Source organism: Aplidium turbinatum, chromosome 17, assembly GCF_918807975.1.
Source record: "Aplidium turbinatum chromosome 17, kaAplTurb1.1, whole genome shotgun sequence".
Lineage (NCBI taxonomy): Eukaryota > Metazoa > Chordata > Ascidiacea > Aplousobranchia > Polyclinidae > Aplidium > Aplidium turbinatum.
In genome coordinates this window covers 15,249,161-15,272,941 of record NC_137488.1, presented here as the reverse complement: position 1 = coordinate 15,272,941, position 23,781 = coordinate 15,249,161, and the positions used below count along the sequence as shown (strand labels likewise).

The 23,781-nt window shown below is 36.1% G+C and overlaps 1 protein-coding gene across 1 annotated transcript; it reads right to left on the bottom strand.

Annotated features, from left to right (window-relative positions):
- Window positions 1–5,594: 5,594 nt before the first annotated feature.
- On the bottom strand, window positions 5,595–22,356 carry LOC145786240 (receptor-type tyrosine-protein phosphatase beta-like). Its single transcript, XM_082597881.1, has 9 exons — window positions 22,321–22,356; window positions 13,804–13,891; window positions 13,407–13,497; window positions 13,005–13,081; window positions 12,150–12,279; window positions 10,103–10,230; window positions 9,400–9,554; window positions 8,775–8,910; window positions 5,595–5,753 (listed from the first exon to the last, which is right to left on the bottom strand). The coding sequence occupies exons 1-9, from the start codon at window positions 22,344–22,346 to the stop codon at window positions 5,595–5,597; spliced, it is 990 nt and encodes a 329-aa protein (XP_082454007.1). The 5' UTR covers window positions 22,347–22,356.
- Between the last annotated feature and the right edge of the window lie 1,425 nt (window positions 22,357–23,781).

The following is a 23,781-nucleotide window of genomic DNA, read 5'->3' as shown; positions in this document are numbered from 1 at the left end:
CTGTGACATCGTCGCCTCCTATTTCAAAATTGGGAAGGCTACTGCATTCATAACGTTTCGATAGATCAAACGAAATATGGTTGGGTAAAGGATGACCAAAACAAGTCCCTTCAACCAGTCACCCTACCTGATGAAGTCGAACTAGCCCCAGAGATGGTATACGACGTCTAATAAAATATGGATGCCACGGTACTACTCCATGCAGTTCACGTGCTTGTAGTTGCAACTCTGCTAACATGAAATACACAATATTTTGCGCCTGCTATAATCGGGTTGCTATAACCTGACATCATAGAATAGTATGTAAGATAATTTAGTGTTACTACGGCCATGAATTTCACACAAATTGCGGTGGGATGGCGCAACGTTGTTGGCTTTCCAATTATGCAAACCTGGTTCGACTCCCGGCTTCAGCTGGTTGTTGAAAAACACCGCTCACCTCTACCCAGGGTGTAATAAATTGGGTGGGCGTAGTTGCTGAAGTAAAGGCGGCTGAGAGAAAGGAACTGGCCACCCTACTCTCCTTAGTGCCGAAGGCTTTGTACAATGAGAACCTTATCTTCTCATACCCGACACTTGAATCAAGTATGGGACCCCCCTTTACCTTTTACGGCCATCTTGGAAATTACCATTATGTATGTAATACGATATTAAGATAATACTTAGTTCTAATGGATGGCTTGACCCCTACAACCTAGGTATAGACAAAAATCACCTTCCTAAGGTGAATGGATAGGAAGTTATGGTCATTTATAGGTAATGGCGGCCATCTTGGACGCCATTTTGGAAATTACCATTATGCATGTAATACGATATTAAGATAATACTTCGTTCTATGGATAGCTTGACCCCTACAACTTAAGTTTAGAGACAAAAATCACCTTCCTAAGGTGAATGGATAGGGAGTTATGGTCATTTATAGGTAATGGCGGCCATCTTGGACGCCATCTTGGAAATTACCATTATGTTTGTAATACGATATTAAGATAATACTTAGTTCTATTGGATAGCTTGACCCCTACAACCTAGGTATAGACAAAAATCACCTTCCTAAGGTGAATGGATAGGAAGTTATGGTCATCTATAGGTAATGGCGGCCATCTTGGACGCCATCTTGGAAATTACCATTATGTATGTAATACGATATTAAGATAATACTTCGTTCTATGGATAGCTTGACCCCTACAACCTAAGTTTAGAGACAAAAATCACCTTTCTAAGGTGAATGGATAGGGAGTTATGGTCATTTATAAGTAATGGCGGCCATCTTGGACGCCATCTTGGATATTACCATTATGTAATACGATATTAACGTAATAATTAGTTCTAATGGATAGCTTGACCCCTACAACCTAGGTATAGAGACAAAAATCACCTTCCTAAGGTGAATGGATAGGGAGTTATGGTCGTTTATAGGTAATGGCGGCCATCTTGGACGCCATCTTGAATTTCTCAAATTGCCCAAAGGTGACAACATGTCATCAAGCAGTTTCTGAAAATAGAGACCCTTGGCTACCAAAATCAACAGTAAAAAAAACTTAATACCGCAATGCAAGGTTAAGGGGAAAAATGGCGTTTGGCTCCCAGACTACAACTTTATTTATTCAAATCTATCATTTTCAAATAGCCTTATGAGTTGATTTGGGTAATTTGTCACATTATTTCGTCCGAGAAAGCACGCAATATTTGCTATTTAGTTCAAACACAAATCAGAGCTTAAATTTCAGCACATAGCCTCGGTGTGCCACAGTTTTCTAAACAATGATCTAATTTAGCGATAGACCAGACTTTTTATTATCTCGGCTAAAGTTATTTCTTCTAAAATCTAGATGCTTTTGTGGACAGCAAAAAACCCACTCACGTGACGGATCGTATTGTGAGGAAAGGGGTTGGAGCCAGGAAACTACGATAACAATAAGTGTTTTTGTATAACAGCCCCTATAACGCCGTAACCATTGTAAATATGTATTGTTCTCACCATTCAGCACTTTTCAAACGTACAGTAATGTTAGTGAAGCTTTCTCGACCATCTTGTAACCCTCATCATCAGCAAAATTACAAGCCTACATTTTGTGATCTGCCATAGGCCTACATTCGTTATTGTCGTGAAGTAATCGTTGGTAAAAATGGTCTCATGCAATAATTTTTTAACTCCTCCTTGAAAATTTTCTACGTCCGCCACTGATTGCGTGAGTGGTGAGCGCAAGTCTACTGACAAGGCGGACACAGTTTCAAGTTGTTCAGCCTCTAATACCATGGTCGAGTTATCCAGGAAGAAGGAGAAATAAAAAGGGTATAACATCTGATGACCTAGTTTTTATCAAAACGTTACAATATTTGAGTTGCTTTCAACACAACGTTAAAACTATGATCGGCGCAACAGGTAGTCGATTAAGATGTGTAGGCTATTATCTACGGAATCACTCAGTTAGTTTATAGGTCTACCGCGATATTGCTCTTCAATAAGTCGTCTCTTCCCTCATTGTTGCTGATCCGGTTTCAATTTCAATGGAAGCTTCCTTCAGTAGGGCACAGGTTTTCTAAGCTACCCTAAACAACCAACGTAAGGTCCATTTTAATAACGTCTGTTTTTCAGAAAAACTGAGAAAAAATGCTTTCCAATAGAATAGCCAGGCCTACTTGTGTCTTGTTCAAAACAATGTAAATGCAACCAAATACTTCGCAAGCTACTTGCAAGCTACAAGCAAATACTTTGAAAGCTACGCCAGATTAAAGCATCGTGATATTGAAAACGCTTCACAAAGAAAGGGTTCAGTGAGGGATACAGGGCCACACTTAGGTTACGTGCAGTAGCGTTGACTAGGAGGTCCAGAGGGTACTTTAGGACTCAGGCCGGCATGAATTTAGGGGCCGGTAGCCTTCACAACGGCCTAGAAAATTGACAAAATTTATTTACGTCGTCCTTGAATATAATGCCATTTTTCTTAAGTGTCTTGATTTGGAGGGCGCGGATCTCATTGGTACCGGGCCCAAATTATCCTTTCAACCGCCCTGGTCACGTTCCTCCCCTATAATCGAATGCATATGGGAACTAATGAAAATAAATGGGAATACCTCAGACAAAATTTCACTGAAGGATTACTCGAAGCTATGCAAACCTTTTGTCAATAATTCAATTATTGAAATTCTGTAGTGGTAAAAAAGTATTTTATAACTTCACGTAAATTTTAAATCAAATCTTGGAAGTCAAACTTCTACAAAAATTCAATGATAATTTAATTGTGTACAAAGTGTATGCTACGTCTTGAACAAAACAAAATGATTAACCCATTAGGCCAAAATACACAAAAAGCCGCAACAAATTAAAATTTGTCAGACTACTAAGTAGGCTAGTCTGCCCTATAATTTAAAAGACAAGGACCAAGATAGACAAATCTAACGTTATAGGCCTATTAATAAAATCCAAACTTAAACGTTTGGACGTAAGACTCGATAATTCTCAACAAACAAATAATCAGTAATTTAACATCGGCACAAAAATACAAACCGAATCAAAAACTTGGCTGCCGTTACTATATGTAATTCTATAGATTGCAACAAATACATTTACCCTGTTTTTTTTTACATTTTTCAAGATGCTGTATATTTTGTGAATACAGTGTTTGAAATATACATGGCCAGCCATATATAGAAACCCTTACAGAATATAATATACAATACAGAAAAACAATTCATGAGTCAATAAAAAAAACATTAACACGTCTATGGTATTTTAGAACATGAATCACGAATTACAGGCATAATGGTATAAAACGATTTTTTATACATCTGAGCCCATAAGTTTTTACGATTAAAAATGAGAATAGTGAAACTTTAAGGAAATTATTAAAAATTGTGACTATCCAAGTAGGCTAAAGACGTTTATTTCAGAAGAGAACATTAAAATCGCTTCCAATTGTACAATAGAAATATGAAACAATTGCAACGCTATCCATGCGGTGGAAAATTAAGGTCACTAGAAAACTAAGATAAGTTAGTAATCGTGTTTTGATTTTCCTTATATTCATTGAATAGGCTGATCAGTAATCATTTTTTTAGTATTTCTGAATTAAACATTTTTAATAACTAATTTTTAAGTGACATTTGTTTTAATCGGAATCTGATTGATATTTATTTCGAAAATTTTTGTCTTGATTTGGGAGCATTTTCTAAACCTAAGGACGGCTAAAGCGTTTTTTTTTTAAAAGAATGGTTTTGTTTGTTGGTTTGCAAAAGTGTTACATCATCACTAATATTGCTTTTGTTTGTAAAGCACGTGATTGGACATTGTAGAAAAAATTCTAAATTTCTAACTACGATCACAAAACATTATGGTACATGTCGTAAACCTGAAATAATATTATAGCCTATACCAGTGCTTTTCAACCTTTTTTTGAGTCACGGAACTTTTTATACATCAAAATAATCTTGTAGAACACCAAACAAAATTTTATAATAATACTATAAAATAAACGACATAACAACAATTTTCACTTTCAGTTTTTCTCAGTGCTATATCTGGTTCGATTTGGATGAACACAAACTTGATATTCTAAAGGTGAATTGCAGAAAGACAAACTCGAAGCTCTTGCGATTTTGATTTTCGACTGGTGTTTCATGGAACACTAGTCAAACTAACAAACTTCTTGAGGAGCACCTGACGATCTTTTACGGAACATTAGTATTAACACCGGTTGAAAATCACTGGCGTATACAGTACTGCATATAATGATAGTATTTGAATAAGACCTTCTGATGATCCGTTAGGTGAAACAATTTGTAAAGGCTTCAGATAGTAATAACTACATTTGATTTAATGATAGTATATGTGCAGTATCGTTGCCAGGGAGGTCTAGAAGATAAGCTACATTTAGACCAGGGCCTGTGATGATTTTAGGGGTCTTTTTTAAGGGGCTCAGGAACTTGAAGAACCTCCGCGTATTCTTTCATTACGGTAAGTTTTTTCTTAGAAGTGTCTATTTGGAGCCTAAGGTTTTATAACTAGTTCGGCCCAAATCATACTCTCAACCTACATGTGTAAGTTATATGCAAAGCAATGGGTTAAGTACGTGGTGAAGATGATTTGTGATACTTAGAATTGCAGATTGAGGAAAAAACAGTTTAGATGAAGCGAATGACCTTATTTTTCTGGTACCAGCACTAGCAAAAGTTCACTTTCATAAAAATAACAAAAGCGACAGCTCACAAATGGAATGAAACTGCAAACCAACAAAAAACCATTGATAAATGAAAAGAGAAGTCAAACACTGGGCACACTGGCCGATAGTGACGTATTTACACACATAACAAAATCAAAAAAATGAAAGTCATCAATGTATTAACATATCAAACAAAACTTTATTTATTGTGGCATTTCTCATGACTTTGCACAATTATACATCAACCAAACATCAATTTTTGTAGATTGATATTTTTCTTGTTTTCAAAAGATGTAATACAAAACTAAATTGTGTAAAAATTTCCAGTATATTCTTGTGAATGTAGCATCGAGTTCTTTAGTGACGTAACATCGGAATTAATGTCCCACAATGTTTCAACTCTGACAACATCCTTGTCATATCGTGATGACACATTTACTTCACCAATTCTGCATTTTCATAAATGAGATTTGCCGGAGGAGTGTTTTGGTAATTTGAAGCATTTTCGTATACCGGATTTCCGTTTGCAGTGTCCACGTCATGCGTCCATTCAACAAGCTCTAGCACCATCTTGTGTAGAAGTTTGTATTGTTTCTGCAAATAAAGATTGTTTATTGTAACAAAATTGGGTAAATATTCGTTGTTGGATCTTTAGTTTCGCCGAAACTGAAATTAAACATTAACGAGTTCACATGTGTACATATGGTAAATATATTTTATGAATGGCCATAGATTAGTAAACCTACAGAAACACCGTAAGTAAAATAAAAGCAAATTGATCGTTTTTATTGAGAGGCAACCTGTCTATATTGTTGAAAATCGATTAAAATAATATTTAAAAAAATGTTTCTTAAATTTCAAAATAATCCAAATAGAAGAATTAGTGTTTTTGACACTAACATATTTAATTAACATTGTAGATATCATTGTAAACATGTTAATGTGTTAACATAATTCAATGTATAACATAGTTGTGAAGAAGAAAGCGTTCTTCCTGGCTATCAACACAAGGCTGAGTAGTACTCAGTAAACGCAACATATTTGACATTTATTTATTATATTTAATTAAAATTGTACGCGGAATGGATACAATAATAAAATCCGACATAAATAGACAACATGCAAATAGAATAAATCGAATTGAATAAGTACTGTAGATTCATTGGCTGCAATAATAATAACATATAAACTTTTGGGTTTTAACATCCTCACATGTTGAAAAACAAAGAAAATTTGATTTGGAAGATTTTAGTCAGACTGTTAATTTTCAATAACAGTCTGATTTAGCGTTTTTCAACTTACTTTTTTTCATTTGCTACTGCTTCCCCAAGGCAGCAAAAAAGTTTTATGTCATTAGGAAACCGCAAAAAGTAAAAACATCTCAGAAAAGATCAGTCAAGCACTAGCAGTAGCTGTAATCAAAATCTGCAAAATGTGACAAATCAGGCCGGATATCCAGGTGGCCATGTACAGCTTCTATAAATTTTCAAGAGGTGTTTTTACAATTATAGAGTTTCCATCATGTCTTGTCATATATCATACAGTGTATTTGAACAACAAGGTGAAAAGTGTCCTTGTTAGAATTTGGTTCATATGCACACTTGTACACATGAATCGCAATAGTGTTTCCAGCTAACAAAGTGCTTTTTTTGCATTGATGCAACGTTTGCAAACATTAAATTAATGCAAAAGGTTTGCTCTCTGGGCTGTGGCTTTGATTATGTGTACAAAAGTATCGGTTTGAAGAAGGTTGGGGAGTGTGTTGAGATCATGTCATTTCAAGCATTGCCAAAATTCAATCTTCTAGCATTGTTTTTATCGCGCTTTGAATTAACAACTACTGTAGTATCTTTAGGAGACAAACTAAACGAGCGAGATAAGCATCAGTTTAGTTCAACAGGCCATAGCCGTAAGAAGGGCCGTAGGCATTTCTCTCTTGAGCAGCGTACTGTTCATAATCATAAAAGATATCAAGGGCTATAGTCGAAGGGGCGCCACTCCGCAAACGACTGCATGCCTTTAAGCGTCTTGCCAAAGACACAGCCACATGCTCGAGCGGTGTCGAACCGCGGCCTTGAGCGGTGTCAAACGAGAGTTCTCACCACTGGGCTATGCAGCCTATCAGACCTGCATCAAGTAGCAATATATTTTTGTACTGCAGACCACATCATTTGGGAAACTTAGGCTTCATCAGCGCAAGTGAATTCAAATAGGTAATAATGTTTGGTGTATACGAGGCCGGTTATGTGGAAGATATTTTAAAGTATGGGACGAGAGTATAAGGAAGTAAATTTTGATGTTACATTTTCAACTATGCCAAAGTTTGTTAAGGCATAGAAACTTGCTATCGACAGAATTTGAATAAAGAAACTTTCGATTGTTGGTATGTCACTCTCCCACGAAACCGACATGACCATGCTTAGGGGATAACTGTCAAAATTACCAAAGCAATCAATCTTCCTAGTAAAATAAATCTAATACCTGCATTACTACACCATTATACAATTAGCATGTTATTTACTAATATTTTTAACATTGAAAAGACGGCATGAAACTTGATATAACTATTATGAGATTTATACTGTATACTGTATAACGGCATGTGATCCAACTTTTTGGTAAACCATGGAGAATAGTGTAAGACAGGGGTCGTCAACCTTCTTTCGCACTACGCTCATGTTTAAGGCAAGCCTTATTTTGCTGACCGGTCTTCAATACAACACAAATTTTTGGTGCATATACAATTGCACATATAATTCAATTCAATCAAATGTAGTTATTACTATCTGAAGCCTTTACAAATTGTTTCACCTAACGGATCATCAGAAGGTCTTATTCAAATAGAATCTATTTTATTTATTTAAAATAGATTCTATTTGAATAAGACCTTCTGATGATCCGTTAGGTGAAACAATTTGTAAAGGCTTCAGATAGTAATAACTACATTTGATTTAATTCGCTCTGCTTTGCCTTTTTGCTTGGCATTGAGCACTTTTTGTAGTATTAATAGTTTTCATTGTTTTTTTTATAATTCAATTCATTCAGTCACGTTGATAGACCTAGGCTTCTTTTGCAGTAATAAAGTGCTTTCATCTCGGGATTATGGTAGTCAATGATACCCGTAGTGTGTTTGTTATCCGTAGCCTACGTTGTAATTTTGTCTTAAAAAAATTGTGCATTTTTGTAGCAGCATTGCAGTTGTATTTACAGTATGTTGGCTTTGCACGGCCAGTAACAAATTTCTCACGGACCGACACCGGCCACGGCCCTGGTGGTTGCCGATCCCTGGTGCAAGACGCCTCTCTTTTTCGCAGTTTAGAGTCGTACTTTAACTAAGTATGAGCAACTTTTTGCCTCCAATTAATAACACACAAATCATGGTAAGCAGGTGAAGGACAAGACTGAAAGGCAGTCAATGTGGTGTCAAAACTGTTTTTTGTTTTGTTTTTAATATCAAGGCTCAACAGAAGATATCAAATATTGGACAATGGCTAGGACTATTAATTTATCAACGGATATCAACCAGTATTTGTATCATATGTGACACATTATCATTATGACAAATCATTAAGTCACGAATCGTTATTGAAATTGATCACGCAAAGCTTCACAAACCTCTGTTTGAACCATAAACATTCTTTGAATTCTCATTTGGTAGACAATTCCAAAAATATCAACGTCAGAATTATTTTGCAAATGCTGAAGAATGTGATCTGCTGCTATGAACGTTCCAGTTCGGCCAACGCCAGCGCTGCATGTGCAAGTAAAAATTGTTAACCAGAAATCATGGAAACAGTTTACTTGAAGGCATTGATCATGCACGACAAGAAAGTAGTTCGTGAAAACGTTTCAGTGGTAGTACTATAATTACCGGAAAGACTATTCCGGAGAAGTTGTGCTAACTAACACTACTACTGTGAAATAAAATTACTATAATCTTTTATCAATAAATAAATAGAAAATAATCTTCTGCTGGTAATATCATAAAAAGAGATGAGCTACCCTTAGCAATGGTAAGGTTAAGTACAGTAATGTTGGTAAATATATTTCACAAAAAGCGACCAATCACAAAACGCTAAAAATCAGATTTGAATGGAACATAATGAATATTTACACGGTTCTTTAATTTTAAATAATATTATTGTACTAGTCCAAAAACATTAAACGTTTGTTTTAAAGCGACCAAATAATTCCAAAACAGTATTGCATACAAAATAACGTAGCTTCAACATTATTTTACCTGCAGTGTACGACAATGGGTCTTTGGGTTTCTTCAGCATTGACTGTTTGTCTAACGAATCGTACAAACCTGACCAGACTCTCTGTGGTTTCAGGTACTCCATGATCAGGCCACGATGTGTAGCTAAAGTGGTTGATGCATCTTTCTTCGCTACCCTAGTATGAGATTTGCTTCAATAGAAAGCACGATCATAGTGTTGTTGAAACTACAAAAGCTACCTACAGCTATATATTTATTTTTAGTTCTTATTTTGAATAGCTGTGTCATAATAAATGTAACTAGTTTTAAAAAAGATGGTTTATGTCGTAGCTGCTATTGGAAATTACCGTCAATCAATCATAGGCTACGCCTTTTATGTTAGACACAACAACAGACAATTAGAGACAATTTGCGTTTTTATTTATCATGCTAGATATTGTATAGCCTACCTTCTAACAAATGAGTCAGACAACCAATTTAACTCTATTGGTCTACAGACATCTCGAGCGTAGTTTTTAAATTATAGAGTCAATTGCTTAGCATTTTTCGAAAAAGCAATCTTGCAGTGTGTAGTGTAGGCTATGTGAAAAAAGGTAGCTTATAGTAGTTTAAAAAAGAAAACTGTTGGTCAAGTATTTTCATCATTAAGCAATTAGGGTTTAAAAATAGTTTGGTCTGAATAGGGTTAAATTACATAAATTAAATTTTCAATCAAAAATTTTACATTGGAAACTTTAAACTTCCTCGAACACCAATCGCTGTCCCAGCTCTCCGAAATTGTTGTGATAGTCAAGTCACGTGATTCGACGGAAGACATACTTGGGGGCCAGTAAGTCGCACTCTTCACTTTCCCTGGTAATAAAATATGAAATTTTTTCAAAGTAGTACTTTTAATACAAAGGTAATTAACTAACATCTTAACTGCAAAATAAAGTTAATTAAAATAAAAAAAAAGTAGAAACAGGAATTATTCGACTTTGTGACACTTGTTCTATACAAAAAACATACAAAATCAGTATCATCACAGAGATTACAATTTTTGTAACCCAGATACAAAAAATACAAAGAAATGACTTAAAATGTTATGCATCCACTGAATTTTGCAGTGTCACTTTGTTTAATCTATGTGGTCCAGCAAAGTAGACTAAAACTCAAATGTTTGTTCTGTTAGTGGAGTAAACAACTAAAAGTAAATCTGGCATGGCGACGCTTATCGATTTATCCAGCAGTTTATTTGCGTTAAGCAAATTCATTTATATTTTTGCTCCACAAATGATAGTAAGGATAAATGTGGTACAGCCAGAGTAAATGGCCGGATATGAAAGTGTGCTGAAGTCTCTGTGAGTCGAGCACAACGTTTTTTTTTGGTAAGCTACCGCTACCATCTGTACATACTGTATTCAATGAAAACTTATACACATTCAATAGTTTTAAAATAGGTTATAGACCTCACTATAATTGTGAATGAGGTAAGAAACAATAGGGTATTTATTCTTTATTGGAAAAAACTATTATTATGAATAGACAAACTTTGATAAGTGGGACATTCCAAGCTTATGCAAAGATATTATTTAGTTTAAGTTAGATTATTCAAAGTATTGTTCAATTATATTCAAAGTTTTATGAGTTATTTAGATATTGGAAGTGGCTTATAATCTAATTTTTCCTATTCATTTGAGACTAATACTATTGTGATAAAAGCAGTAGGCTTCTCTACTGTTGATCTTTAAAAACACAAAACATAAACCGAGCTTACTAAGTTCAGTTTGTTTTGATTTGAAACTATAATTATACTGTAACTTATCACCGTATTTTCACTTTAATTACATATTTCTATTGTGATTATAATGCATTGATTTTTCAAAATTTTGAATATCAAGCTCTTTTGTAAATTATTATCATGAAAAAATAAAAAAAAATTGACTTCACTGTATATGTCGTTGGCCTTAATAACAAATTAAATTATAATTTTAATATAATATTAGTCATGCATGAAATCCAGCAATCAAACAAACTCATTGTGCAGCCAACAATAAAATTTTTGTTAAGTGATTTGCCATATTCACAGCTACTATCAATACTTTAACGCTTGTGATACAAAAACATGTATTTTTATGTTTTAGTTATGTTCTCGGTCATGATAGCATAGGTTGCCTGATTTTATAATCTGATGTGGCAACCCTGATATAACTTTGGCAAGTAGAAGATGCCATAGCTAGAGACTTGTATAGAAAAATAGGAGCCAGATGAACTATTATCCTAAATTTTTAAACATTAGCTCTTTGTTTATCGGCAGCCGATTTGTAGCAAGAATTGACAGCGATAGACACGTGTTTCGCCCATGAGGCTGGGCTCATCAGTATCGCACCGTATTCTGTAGCTCTTTGGTTAAACAAATGTTGCAGGAGTTGGAAAAGCTAATCTCGAAAATTTATAACGATATGCAAAGTAGATTGACCATCCTAGAAAGCAATTGAACTCTGTTTGTACAATGAAGTTTAAACATTAACAAGAGATCATAATGACAAGATTTGATAATCAAGATTTATATCATTAGATGATGAAAATGTAGTCTGACGATTTGTTTGCAATTGAAAATGTTTTTGTGAACAGTGAAGCACTTTTTAAATGATAGACTACCAATATCCATTTGTTATTGCAAAAAAAAATGTTACAAAGATTAAATCACTTCGTTGATCTGTTTATCCATAGTAGGTAAGCACAAATCATGTTAAGTATGCTGGCATTCCTACCAGCTTTAAATTACTAACCTGATTCCACAAGCTGAGTAACCATTACTATATTCCGGCAATTCTGTTCCCAAACAAGTTTCCAGAAATCATCCTTTGTGGCAAGAAGAGGTCCTTGTGTGGCGATGTACTCTCGATTTCCGTTGATCCCCTTAAAACAAATATTAAACAGAACATTTTCATCCAGCATTTGTGACAGATAAATACAGTAGCCTACATAGATTTTGGCTGAACTAACTGTGTTTGCGCTTTTGTAGTTAAAAATATATTCAACGTCGTTATGTCAAGCAGCTCTAGATGTTATAGAAATTCATATACGAATCAACACATGAATTTTTTACCGATAAATTTCTCACTTCGCTTTTAAATTAAAAGCATCTAATTTGTCTCAGGTACAAACAGAATATCTCTGTTTGCGGATGGTTGTGTTGAAAACACCAAGTAAAAGGGTGATTTACAAGAACAACAAATCCAACATGGTGTTCTTAAAAGACTTCAATTAGGCTCCACAAACGTTGAACGCTTTGATCAAAACCAACCTCGTAAAAGTGCAGGAATATAAACAACTTGACAGATAATGACTTAGAAAAAGTACAAAATTAAGCAAAATCTTTGTGAGACATTTTAAATGAACAGCAAAACAAAAGGCAACTTTACAGTTAAGCTATTTTTATTTTATAATTTTTAATCCGTTCTTTTTATGAACATAAACAAATACTCAGTTTAAACAAAAATAAACCAAAAGTGTAAAAATACGTTGCCAGCTTTTATTCAGTTTATTTAATTTTTTTATTTGTTTTGTTATATTTCTTGATCTTAATTTTTTTGTTATCAAAATTGCTACACCGAAACGTCAGCGATGATGTCATCACTTACAGCCACGTAAGAAGCGTTAATGTAATCCGAAAGCTGATTTCCATCACTGTTGAGAAGCAGCACTCTGTTGTTGTCATCTAAAAATCAAATTGTATGTTATATACCAATAACATAAATGAAAATGTTTCATGGAAGTTGAAGTTTTCTTATGGAGGTTGATAGCCTTTGGGTTGTAAAGTTTATTGGAATTTACTTTGATAAATTAAGACGTTTGATCATTTGTGTTGGCTACAGTACTTTCCCATTAATTAGCAAACTTTTTCAATTTCATATTCAGTTAGCCGATTAACGATGTTCAGTTCAGTTGTGTTTTTTATTTCTGACCATCATATCAAAAAGCTACACTGCTTATTGTAACATGCCTTTGCCGGAAAAACAAGCTAAAATGAAAGATATGCTTACATGGCAATATGTTCTTGTAGCGATTTTTGGTTTTGTTGTCTGGGTGAGAGCCGACATTAAATGGTTGATTCCGCCCGATCGGTACTAGCGCCTGTGAGACGTTCAATCAAATTTACAGTACCCCACCACATGACGGACTTAAACACTAGCGCAATGTAAGCAACGGCAAAACACAATTATGTTATACTGCACTAGAAAACGCATAAAAAGTCTAAACAGTGTCACAAGAACGTATTGTTTTATGAAAACTGACAATATTGCTACAAACGTTGGACATTCTATAGCTTAAGCTGCGTCAATCGGGTTTTATGTGTTTTCTTTCCCAAGATGAAGTTTAAAGCAATATTCTCATAAAAGAGTGCTAAAGATTTTTGGTTTGTGTGACACCACCATGTACCTCGAATTCTTCATCAAACTTTTCACTATAATTGGCTTCCATTGTCTCCATGTATTTCTTGAATAAAGATAAACTGACGACTTTAGATCTGCGTAAGCATTGAAAATATCAACAAGGTACTGATGTCGTAGCAATACGTCATTGGCAGCATTGTTGGTGCTCAGGCTTAGTCAAACAAGAAGGCAAGAAAATCAAAATCCGTGTACTCCTAACACATCATTTTACTGCCTTGCCAAGACACAGTCTTGTGCTGTCCTTGAACTTTAAACCAATGTCTTAGTTAGCATCTATCAGACAGGCTCCACTGGGCTACGCTATACATAAAGCACCAATAATGGCCAATTTTTCAAAGAAATACTTTTGAAAATGACTTGGAAAGGTCGAAAGCATGTATGCAAAATTATGCGTAAACAATCAAGTCATAAACTGCTTGGCACAAGTATGTATTGTATACTGTTGCTGATCAATCATTTACAAGCCAATAGTTAGCCTGAGTAGCATTTTCAGCATATGAAAGGTTTTGCCAGAAAACACAAAAACATTTAAAAAAACGTTTTTTCAAAACACAGAATCGAATATATAACCTTATTTCTTTTCAAACAAGTGTTTAACAGACTGTGAAAATAAATTATGTTTGCGCTGAAACATTTAAAAAAATATATTGCAAGCATTGATGCTATTGTGTCACTTACGGGAGCCTGCTTATCAAGGTTTAACGGTTTTGACGACATACGGACATGCTCTACAAAAAGGATATAAAAGTAATAAAATTGTAGACAGCAGGGCCTCCGAGAGAAGTCAGCACTGGTCGGAAAACCATACGAAAAATGGGCCCCATAATATTTTTTAGCAAATATACAACTAATTTGTATCTTGCGTTGCATGTTCGTGTTAAGCTGAAATTAACCTACTTTTCTCAGCATGAAAAGAACTTCGTTCAATGTAAAAATCGTCAATAATCACTGGTTTACACTTGCAGCAAAAATGCCATTGAGGCAAACTATTTTGTCTAGAAAGCTTTGTAAACACACAATAGGCCTACAGACAACGAAAATAGTTCAACCAAGCATTTAGTTCAGGAGTGTCCAAACTTTTTCCCACGCAAGCCAGATTTGATAATAAGTGTTCGCGGGCCAACAGCCACAATAATTTTTCTGAAAACTGCAAGTTCAATTTATATGATTTTTGTGTGTCTGCAGGCCAAAAATAACACATTGTACAACAGGCGCGGGCCATACAAAAACGTCTCGTGGGCCGGATTTCGCCCGCGGGCCGGACTTTGGACATCCCTGATTTAATTCAATCCTTTCTGGAACTTTTTGCAATGCAAAGTTACGGATCACAGCATCAAATAATAAAATTTTGCGATGTCTGAATTGATGCACAACATAGTTAGGCTTTTCAATCGGTTTTGAGTCATAGGCCTACTGGAGCGCAAACAATTCTTTACAAATTTCAGTAATTGCTAAAACCACGTTTTCAAAGCGCAACCGTTGGAGGTAGCTACCGGAACACAAAAAAAATCATAACAAAACTATTTGGAAAAACCTTTCGAAATACGGGGTGGTTCGTTTTGGTTTGCAGCTGAAGTTTGCTGTGTGGCTTTCTGTCAAAAGTACCAACTCATCCAAAATGTCTTGAAAAATGTCATTGTTGTAGCCCACTATGGTTTAAATTTGTCCCACATGCCCGCAACTGCACAATAGACATACGATGAAATTTTTCATGGAACTTCAAACTCATCGACGATATGTTTGAGTTTGTTGATATATTTGTCAATTCCAACAACTATCGAATCCCCTTTGCAATGTATGGTAGAATACATTTCTTTCGAATGATTCAGCTAGTTAAGTGGAGTTATAAAAGCGTTCTGTCCTCAAGAAAAGGAAATCGCTTTCTTTTAAATTTATAATTGCCATACTGCAACTTTAGCTTGCGAGTAGTAGCCTACTCTTCTCAGCTTTCTCTTACTTAGATTACATCTTCCTTTAATTTCATTAAATTCATCAGTGAATCTTGTTTAGGACCGTAATCCACATAATGCAAAGCAGTCACAAATTTAAAACTGCTAGTTGTAGGCTACTTTAGCATTGACCCAGCTTCCGATCAAGCTCTTGTTGGTTCCAACTTGATGCATTTAAGAAGCGTCTTTAGAGCTTCAATTGCAAAAGGGTAATGTAAAGCATTGGGTTTGAATGCACCACGCCTTGATTACGCTCTCGAAGTCAATTTTCTTTGCAAGATGATAGGACAGCTTTCTTTAGATTTTTCAGAATTTTTCCTCTGACTTGGCTATAACTTTAAAGATGCCACAAGCTTACAGATAATCAATTGTTCCAAAAATGATAAGACATTTGAACAACGCTGTCTGTAGGCAACATTATGAATTCCAACTAGATTTAGCCTAAGCAACAACATCCATAAATAAAAAGCTCAAATAAAGAAAAAACTCACTACCTTCCAAAATCACATCATGAAAAGCATGACCACCAAAAGGCCACTTGACCACAAGAAAACAGAAGATCTTTTACCTATGACAAAATTGGTAGCACGACAATTTAGAGCAGACAATTCAAAGCCGAAAATTTAAAGCCGTTTATTCAAAGCTGATGATTCAAAGACGAAAATTCAAAGCGGTTGATTCAAAGACGACGATTCAAAGACGAAAATTCAAAGCCGTCAATTAAAAGCCGATAATTCAAAGCTGAGATTAACGACAAAAAACAAAACAGAGAAAAGCCGACAATTCAAACCTAAAATAGTTCATAGCTTTGACTCTGAGAGAGAAGTTCAAGGTTACGCTGGGTACTGAAGATGCATATGCGATCATTTCCAGGCCCAGACTCATAAAGCAGAAACACAGTACCATCATCCAATTTCTTGAATTCTAATGGAATTACCAGTTCTTCAGCATTTGACGGCTCCACAGGAATATTTTGTACTTGCCTTCTGGCTCGCTGAATGCTGCTTTTCAAAACACGTTCCTCAGAAATTTGAGCTGCTACATTTGGATGCAAATCTGCTGTTGCCGCCGTGATGATTTGCTGAGTTGTAGCGTAAGACGTTGCTGCTTGCAACTTAACCTGGGCACAAACGTCCAAAACCTGCTTACGCTGACCATTTGGAGCGTGGTTATGTTCTCCAACAAATTTCACTGCCTTTTCATTGCAGACATGCATTCTTGCTTTGCACTTATTTTCCTTCCAATACTCTTCACACAACCAGAAGCTTAACCCCTCACCAAGCTTACTATCCCTGTCGTGATTATAGCAGTAGCCGCCATGGCATGTTTTATTCCTTCCTCTTTCCGTTTTCGTGAAAGAAACATCCATACTACTCCTTGTTCGACTTCTGACTAACTTCAGCATTGCAAAACGATGGACTTTTGAGTACAGTACGAGCTCGCACTCTTATCACATCACAATAAGATTAATTAATTTCAATTATTGACTTTTCCAATCAAGCGGATTCATTATCGTCAACTTTGAACTGCCGGCTTTCAATTGTCGGCTTTCAATTGACCGCTTGGAATTGTCGTCTTTGAATTATCGGCTTTCAATCGACCGCTTTGAATTGTTATCTTTGAATTATCGGCTTTGAACTTACCACTTTGAATTATCGGCTTTGAATAGACGCATAACCGACAAAATTACATCCAATTGCAGCAATAATAAAATCAAAAGTTTTAAAACTGTTCGGCCACACTAAAAGATCACAATTCGGAATCAGCAAAGTTTGCACAGAAGGAAAAGTAGAAGAAAAAAGAAAACATGGCAGACAACCAAAACGATGGCAAGACAACATTCAATCATGGACCGGACTCAACTTGGCGACACTGGGCGAGCTGGCTCAAAATCGCCACTCTTGGAAGCAAATAACTCATGTTGATGCGCAATCTGCTGCAGGCGGAGATGATGACTGATGATGATCCATAAACAAAAAATATTCAGGATGTACTTTCTTTAATCGTGCTTGGACTTATACCTTTACCTTTCTCAGATAACTTATGTTGAATACCACTTTCTATGCCTGGCCAACGCAGATTTTGAAGTTAAGGTTCAGTTGTCAAGCAAAAATAGTTCCCGCTTAGCTAAAACAGCACCAGTTTTCAAGTTGAAACTATCAATACAGTCAAAACCGTTCAGTGATACAGAAATCAGTTCAGCTTCAGATTTTAGCCTAGGGGAGGTAGGGGACCTATGGAACCATTGCAATATTTTGCCATCTAGTCCCCGTTTTGTTGCGCTATTTATGTTGTGGAACCGAGATGTCTCTCTTTCTTGTCAGCATGTGTTAGTTTGGCTAGCAGCAGCGAAAGTTACCTCTTAATTGTTAAAACGTTTTTTTAGGGCATGAAAGTAAAAAAAGACAGGTCATTATATTTTGAAGTTTAGCAATCACAACAAGAATTTTCAGAAAGCTTTTGCAGTTATATCGAAAGCTTATTTGAGCTGTTTACAGGCACTAACAAGGATATAGCTGCTAGTCTGATCGTTAGTGCTAATCTGATTGTACAATTGAAAATGGCTTCCTGGGGACCTATGGTCCACCATGGGGTGGGGACCTATGGGGCAGTGGTCCATAGGTCCCTCACTAAGGCGATGTTGCTTGTTGTTTATTTGTTGACTTTGTTTGTTCAGATACATCAATAAATTATTGTGTGTGCCCTTATAAATATTTCTCAACAATGCCAACTTCAAACAAAAGTAAGAACATGAGAAGATTGTTTACTGACGAGCAACTAAAATTAGCTGTGAGAGATGTTATCGATAAACGTCAAACTCTTAGAGGTGCTGTAGCTGTTTATGGTGTGCCCAAAACGACTCTCTCAAGATACATTCGACAAGCAAGAGAGCATGGTACAGAAGAAATTTCCAAGCAAAGCATGGTAACTAAACAGGTAACTAACATTATTGCGGATCTATCATAATATTAGCATAAAGTAAAAGCAAAATTATCACACAGTTGTATGCTAAAAGATTTTAATAGCGTGAGCTTTCCCCTATATACCAATTTAACATAAAGAGTTAAAGACCTACTGAATTTTTAAAACCGATATTTATTTTTAGATTTTCACTGAAGAAGAACAGACGTTATTGAAATACATCACGCAATCTTCAAAGATGTTCTACGGCCTTTCTAAAATCAAAACCAAGTAATTAGCTTTCAAATTTGCAGTGAGGAAACAGTTAGCGATTCCTAAAAGTTGGGAGGTTCACCAGGCTGCCGGTGAAAACTGGCTTCGTGGATTCAGAAAAAGAGCTGGAAACATAAGTCTTTAACATCCTGAATCAACAAGCTTAGCTCGTAGCCTACTATGGGGTTCAACAGAATTGCTGTAAATGCGTTCTTTGAAAACTTAAAAGATGTATTGTTCCGTGGTCTTAGCTCTGTTCCTCCTCAAAATATTTTTAATTTAGATGAAACTGGCATGTCCACTGTTGTGAGCTCTGGTAAAGTTCTTGCAGAGAAAGGCATGAAGCAAGTCAGCCGAATTTCTTCTACTGAACGTGGCGTTAATGTGACCATGTGCTGTTGCATTAGCGTTACAGGACATGCTCTTCCTCCTGTCTACATACTTCCCAGGGTTCATTTTCAAGATCGTATGTTAAAAGGTGCTCCTAGCCTTGGATTAGCATGTAACTCGGGATGGATAAATAGCGAATTATTTCCACAAGCTTTAGCTTATTTTATTGAACATATGAACATCTTGAAAAGCAAACCTGGAGTGCTTTTAATGGGTAACCATATTAGCCATATTTCTCTAGAAGCTATTGACATTGCCAAAGAAAACGGGTTGTCGTTGCTTACTTTCCCACCGCATTGTAGCCACAAGCTGCAGCCTCTGGATGTTTGTGTGTACAGCCCTTTTAAAAAATATTATGGCTCTTTTATCGACTCGTGGTTGAGCCAGCACAGTGGACGCCCAGTTACTATTTACGAGACAGCCAAACTGCCTGGGCAAGCTTTTGCCAGAGCTTTCTCAATTCAAAACATTGTTTCTTCTTTTAGAGCTACGGGAATATATCCCTTCAATCCAGACATTTTCCCAGATGATGTTTTTTTGCCTTCAGTTGTCACTGACATTCCACTTGAAGAAGGAAGTCCTGCTAATAATTTATCCGATGGCATTTGGGCAACCGATGTTGAAATTGATGATGAAACTCTCTTAACGTCTATTCCAACGGTGGGCAAACTGCGGCTCGCGAGCCGCATGCGGCTCTTCAACATAAATTTTGTGGCTCTTGTATTGAATCGTAACATTACAAAAAAATTAAGATGATATTTTATAAATATGTTATCTCGCGAATTCAACCAAGCAAGTACCTAAGGTATGGCAGGCATGGTTCGAGTCATGGGCGCCACATTGATAGAGGCGCGAAAATCGGTTGGTAAAAATTAAAATTTGTTGCTTACACTTTCTTCAAAATCTAATTTGCGTCCAATACAATAAAAAGATCAAAACGGAGTCTCTCTTTTACTGTAGCCATTGTAAAACAATGGAATTGTAACGTTGCCAAAGCAACATTGTGCCACTCCTGGCTCATGTTGCGTTCAGTCAGCAACAATTGGAAGTTTAGTAAAGTCGCTAAGCAGCGATTAATTGAAGCTTAGAAGCAGCACCAGAATTTACTTATTCATTTTTATAAGAATTTATAACTTTGTAAAATCAAAACATCTTGCAACATTGACAAATGAACACTTGGAAAAATTAATTCGCACAGCATTAACAACTTATCGTCCAAATTTTCAGAGATTAGCGAGTCAAGTACAAAACTGATATGGAAAAGCAATCACTGTGTTTTTATTGCTGTTATGTCATTTTGTGTCACTGATTTTGCGGCTCGCCGGTGTTTATGGTTTATCCACAAGCGGCTCTTTCTTTGAACAACTTTGCCCACCCCTGGTCTATTCTGCCTTATCCGAGAGTGTCATCCACAGCAAAGCGAAGTACCAGAACGAAATCAAAAACAGCCATCATTACTGACACTCCAGAAAAAGAAAGGATGTCATCACTGCGAAAGAAAAAAGTACCAGTGTCTTCCAATCGAGCCAAAGTGTCAGTGCTTACTAAACGAGCACAACAGCTCTCTTCCAGTAGCGACAGTGATCTGGCCATGTCTCTCCATTCCGACACTGAATATGATGAGGAATCATCAAGCGCTGAAGACAGCGATTACCAGGAAAGGCAAACTGCAGAAGATTGTGGCCAAGAGTCGCTTGCAGATCTTGTAAAAGTTGGCAATCACATCATCGTGAAGGTATTCACAAACGGAAAACGACACCAACATTTTATAGCGGTTATTACAGATGGACCAGATGATGATGGTGATTTTGATGTCAAATATATGAAGCGCTCTCAGAAGATTACGGGTGGTTTTTTGTTTCCAGAGGAAGATGACCTGGCATCAGTAAAAGGTGGTGACATCGTCCTTATTCTGTCTGCGCCAATACCTTGTGCTGCTACAAAACGTCTGTCTGGAATTTTTAAGTTTGAAGGAAATCTTGCACATTATGGATTGTAAATCTGTAACTGACAAATACTCTTCACTTTTGATTTTATTTTGTGCATTTATTGTCGAGTAATTACAACCTATTGTCGCAAAATCTCTGTACGCTCTAATAAACAGAAGAAACAGTGATATTAAAAGTAAAAATCAAGTTAATTGTACAGCACCTTTAACAATATTTTTCCAAAAATGCGTGTTCCATAGGTCCTCGACCATGTCCCATAGGTCCCCATCCGTGGGGACCTATGGAACACTTGAGTCACGTTTTAAATACATAAAAAAAATATAACAAATAGTTATTGAAATCTTCTTATCTTTCGCAGTTAGGTGGAGCGTGGAATGCAGTATTAGAAAAACACTGCTTTGGCCAACGTGTGCTGACATGTACCGCTAAATTTCAAAAAATCTGAGTTTGGTTCCATAGGTCCCCTACCTCCCCCGCCTTGAAGCTGTTCAACAATCAACATCGCCTACCTTAACACGAAAATGATTTGTTCTTGATGAGAAGCATCGTATTTACAATGATTGAGAAATACTTGGAACTACGCACTTCATTTAAGAATTTGTTGATTATTTAGTTGGTACATTTTTACTTTAGTACTAAAAATGGGCCCCCCTCAAAAGTGCAAAAACAAAAAACTACTTGTTTTTCCTTTACAATGTTTTGCTAGGGGGGAAACTGGCCCGACTTCCCCCCCCCCCTCTCGGAGCCACTGGTAGACAGTGGCACAACGCTTCGGCCTTACAGCCGGTAATAAACTGTTTTATTTTGATCAATAAAGCACGAGTACAAAATTATTGACAAGGCGAGAAGAACATAAAAACATAGCCGGGTCAAAGACTTCAAACAACTAGTCGGTATGTCCTCGGAGCTATAAAGCCTGCGTAGCTATTTTCCAATTTGTGTCTCTAAAAATGCCACAAAATTCGTACTTTATTGAAATGCTAATAATATTGTTTTATAAAATTATGGTCAACAATTTTTAAAAACATTATATTTGCTCACTTTGAAGTTGATGGGGTAATTTGCATAGCTTGCTCATTGCGAATAACAACAGTTGTGTTTGGAAAAGAAGGCCTGGGGAAGCAAAAGTAAATTTTAACAAAAGAATTTTTAAAGATAAAAGTTTAAATGAGAGTAGCTGAGCTATAATTATAGCAGCAAATTATTCCAAAATTTTTTATATTACAAGAGTGCAAAACAAGTTAAAGCGCAGTTTTCCAGTTTTAGATCTGCTGTACATAACGTTTATTGTAGGAAGTTAAAACCAGCTGCTCCCGGTCGTTGGTCTCCAAATGTCTTTCAATTTTGGAGTTGACGGGATCCAAATTACACAAACATTGATATCTCACTAATGCATTTCTTAACCAAGGCAATGTAGTGTCGTTTTTAATAAAGTGTAAGTTTTTAGCCGCAAACTTGCTAACAAAACCACAAGCTGTTTTGTGATTATGCGAATGTGACCTTTTCAAGTCACGCTTCTGCAGAGCGTTTCGAAAGTACATTCAGAAGAAAACTGAACATGAAGTAAACTAAATTTACTTGAGACTCTGAGAGGCAGCACATTGCAGTTTTTCTCTGAATCAACTCAGTTGCAAGATGGTATCAAGTTTTCCAGCTACTGCGTTTGATAAACATGGGTCTAATTGCAGGTTCCAGGTGGTACAAAACGCCTTTCATATTTGTGCCGAATGAGTTCTTTTTTAAAAAATTGTTCTCTTGTGTAAAGCGGGGAAAGTCCGAGCAAAATTGTACTCAGATTACAACAATGATAGGTCCATTTCACAGTTTGATTGCTGGCCTGATTGCTAAACTGTCATGGCATTGACAAGTTGTCTTATGTTACGCTTACCACCATGTGGTATTTACTTTGTAATACAATACCATAGAGTATCGATCGCTATAAAATCGTTGAAAAAATGAAGCAGACACTTTGCATTTACTTTTTACACATAATGAAAAGGTACAACGTACGGGATATTTTTTAGGTTTCTTTTTCTGTAGTAATAAAATACTCCACCACTAATGCAGATTACTGCTACCACAGCAACAACCACGCCAACAATTGTCCCCGTCTGATCTGCAAACACAACATAGAACCAAGTTGGCTACGGTGCTGTACTTTAAAATCTTATTAAACAGAGCAATGGTTGACGAAACCAGAAAATAAGTCTGTTCAAACATTATTATGATGCTTTTGTGAGAGTAAAAATCAATGAACACAAACCCAAGTTAGAACAACCGCGCGTAAATTGACGCAAGTTACAATGTTCACTGTCTCGTGTGTCCCTTTCATATTAAACTTTTCCCCTGAAACTTCATGATAATTATGTTTTTAGGTAACGATCTGTTTGTGTTGATTTTGAGGATGTTTACACTAACACAACGAATTTATTGTCATTTCTACCTAGAACGACCGAAAGCGTCAATTGACCCGTCCATTTAAACATTTGGCAAACTTTTATA

Excerpts from the sequence above, each read along its gene's own strand:
- LOC145786240 (XM_082597881.1), bottom strand. The coding sequence starts at position 22,346 with ATGCAAATTACCCCATCAACTTCAAA. Across the intron at positions 13,892-22,320 it reads ATTACCCCATCAACTTCAAA|ATCTAAAGTCGTCAGTTTAT; the intron begins GTGAGCAAATAT and ends ATGCTTACGCAG. Across the intron at positions 8,911-9,399 it reads CCCATTGTCGTACACTGCAG|CGCTGGCGTTGGCCGAACTG; the intron begins GTAAAATAATGT and ends TTGCACATGCAG.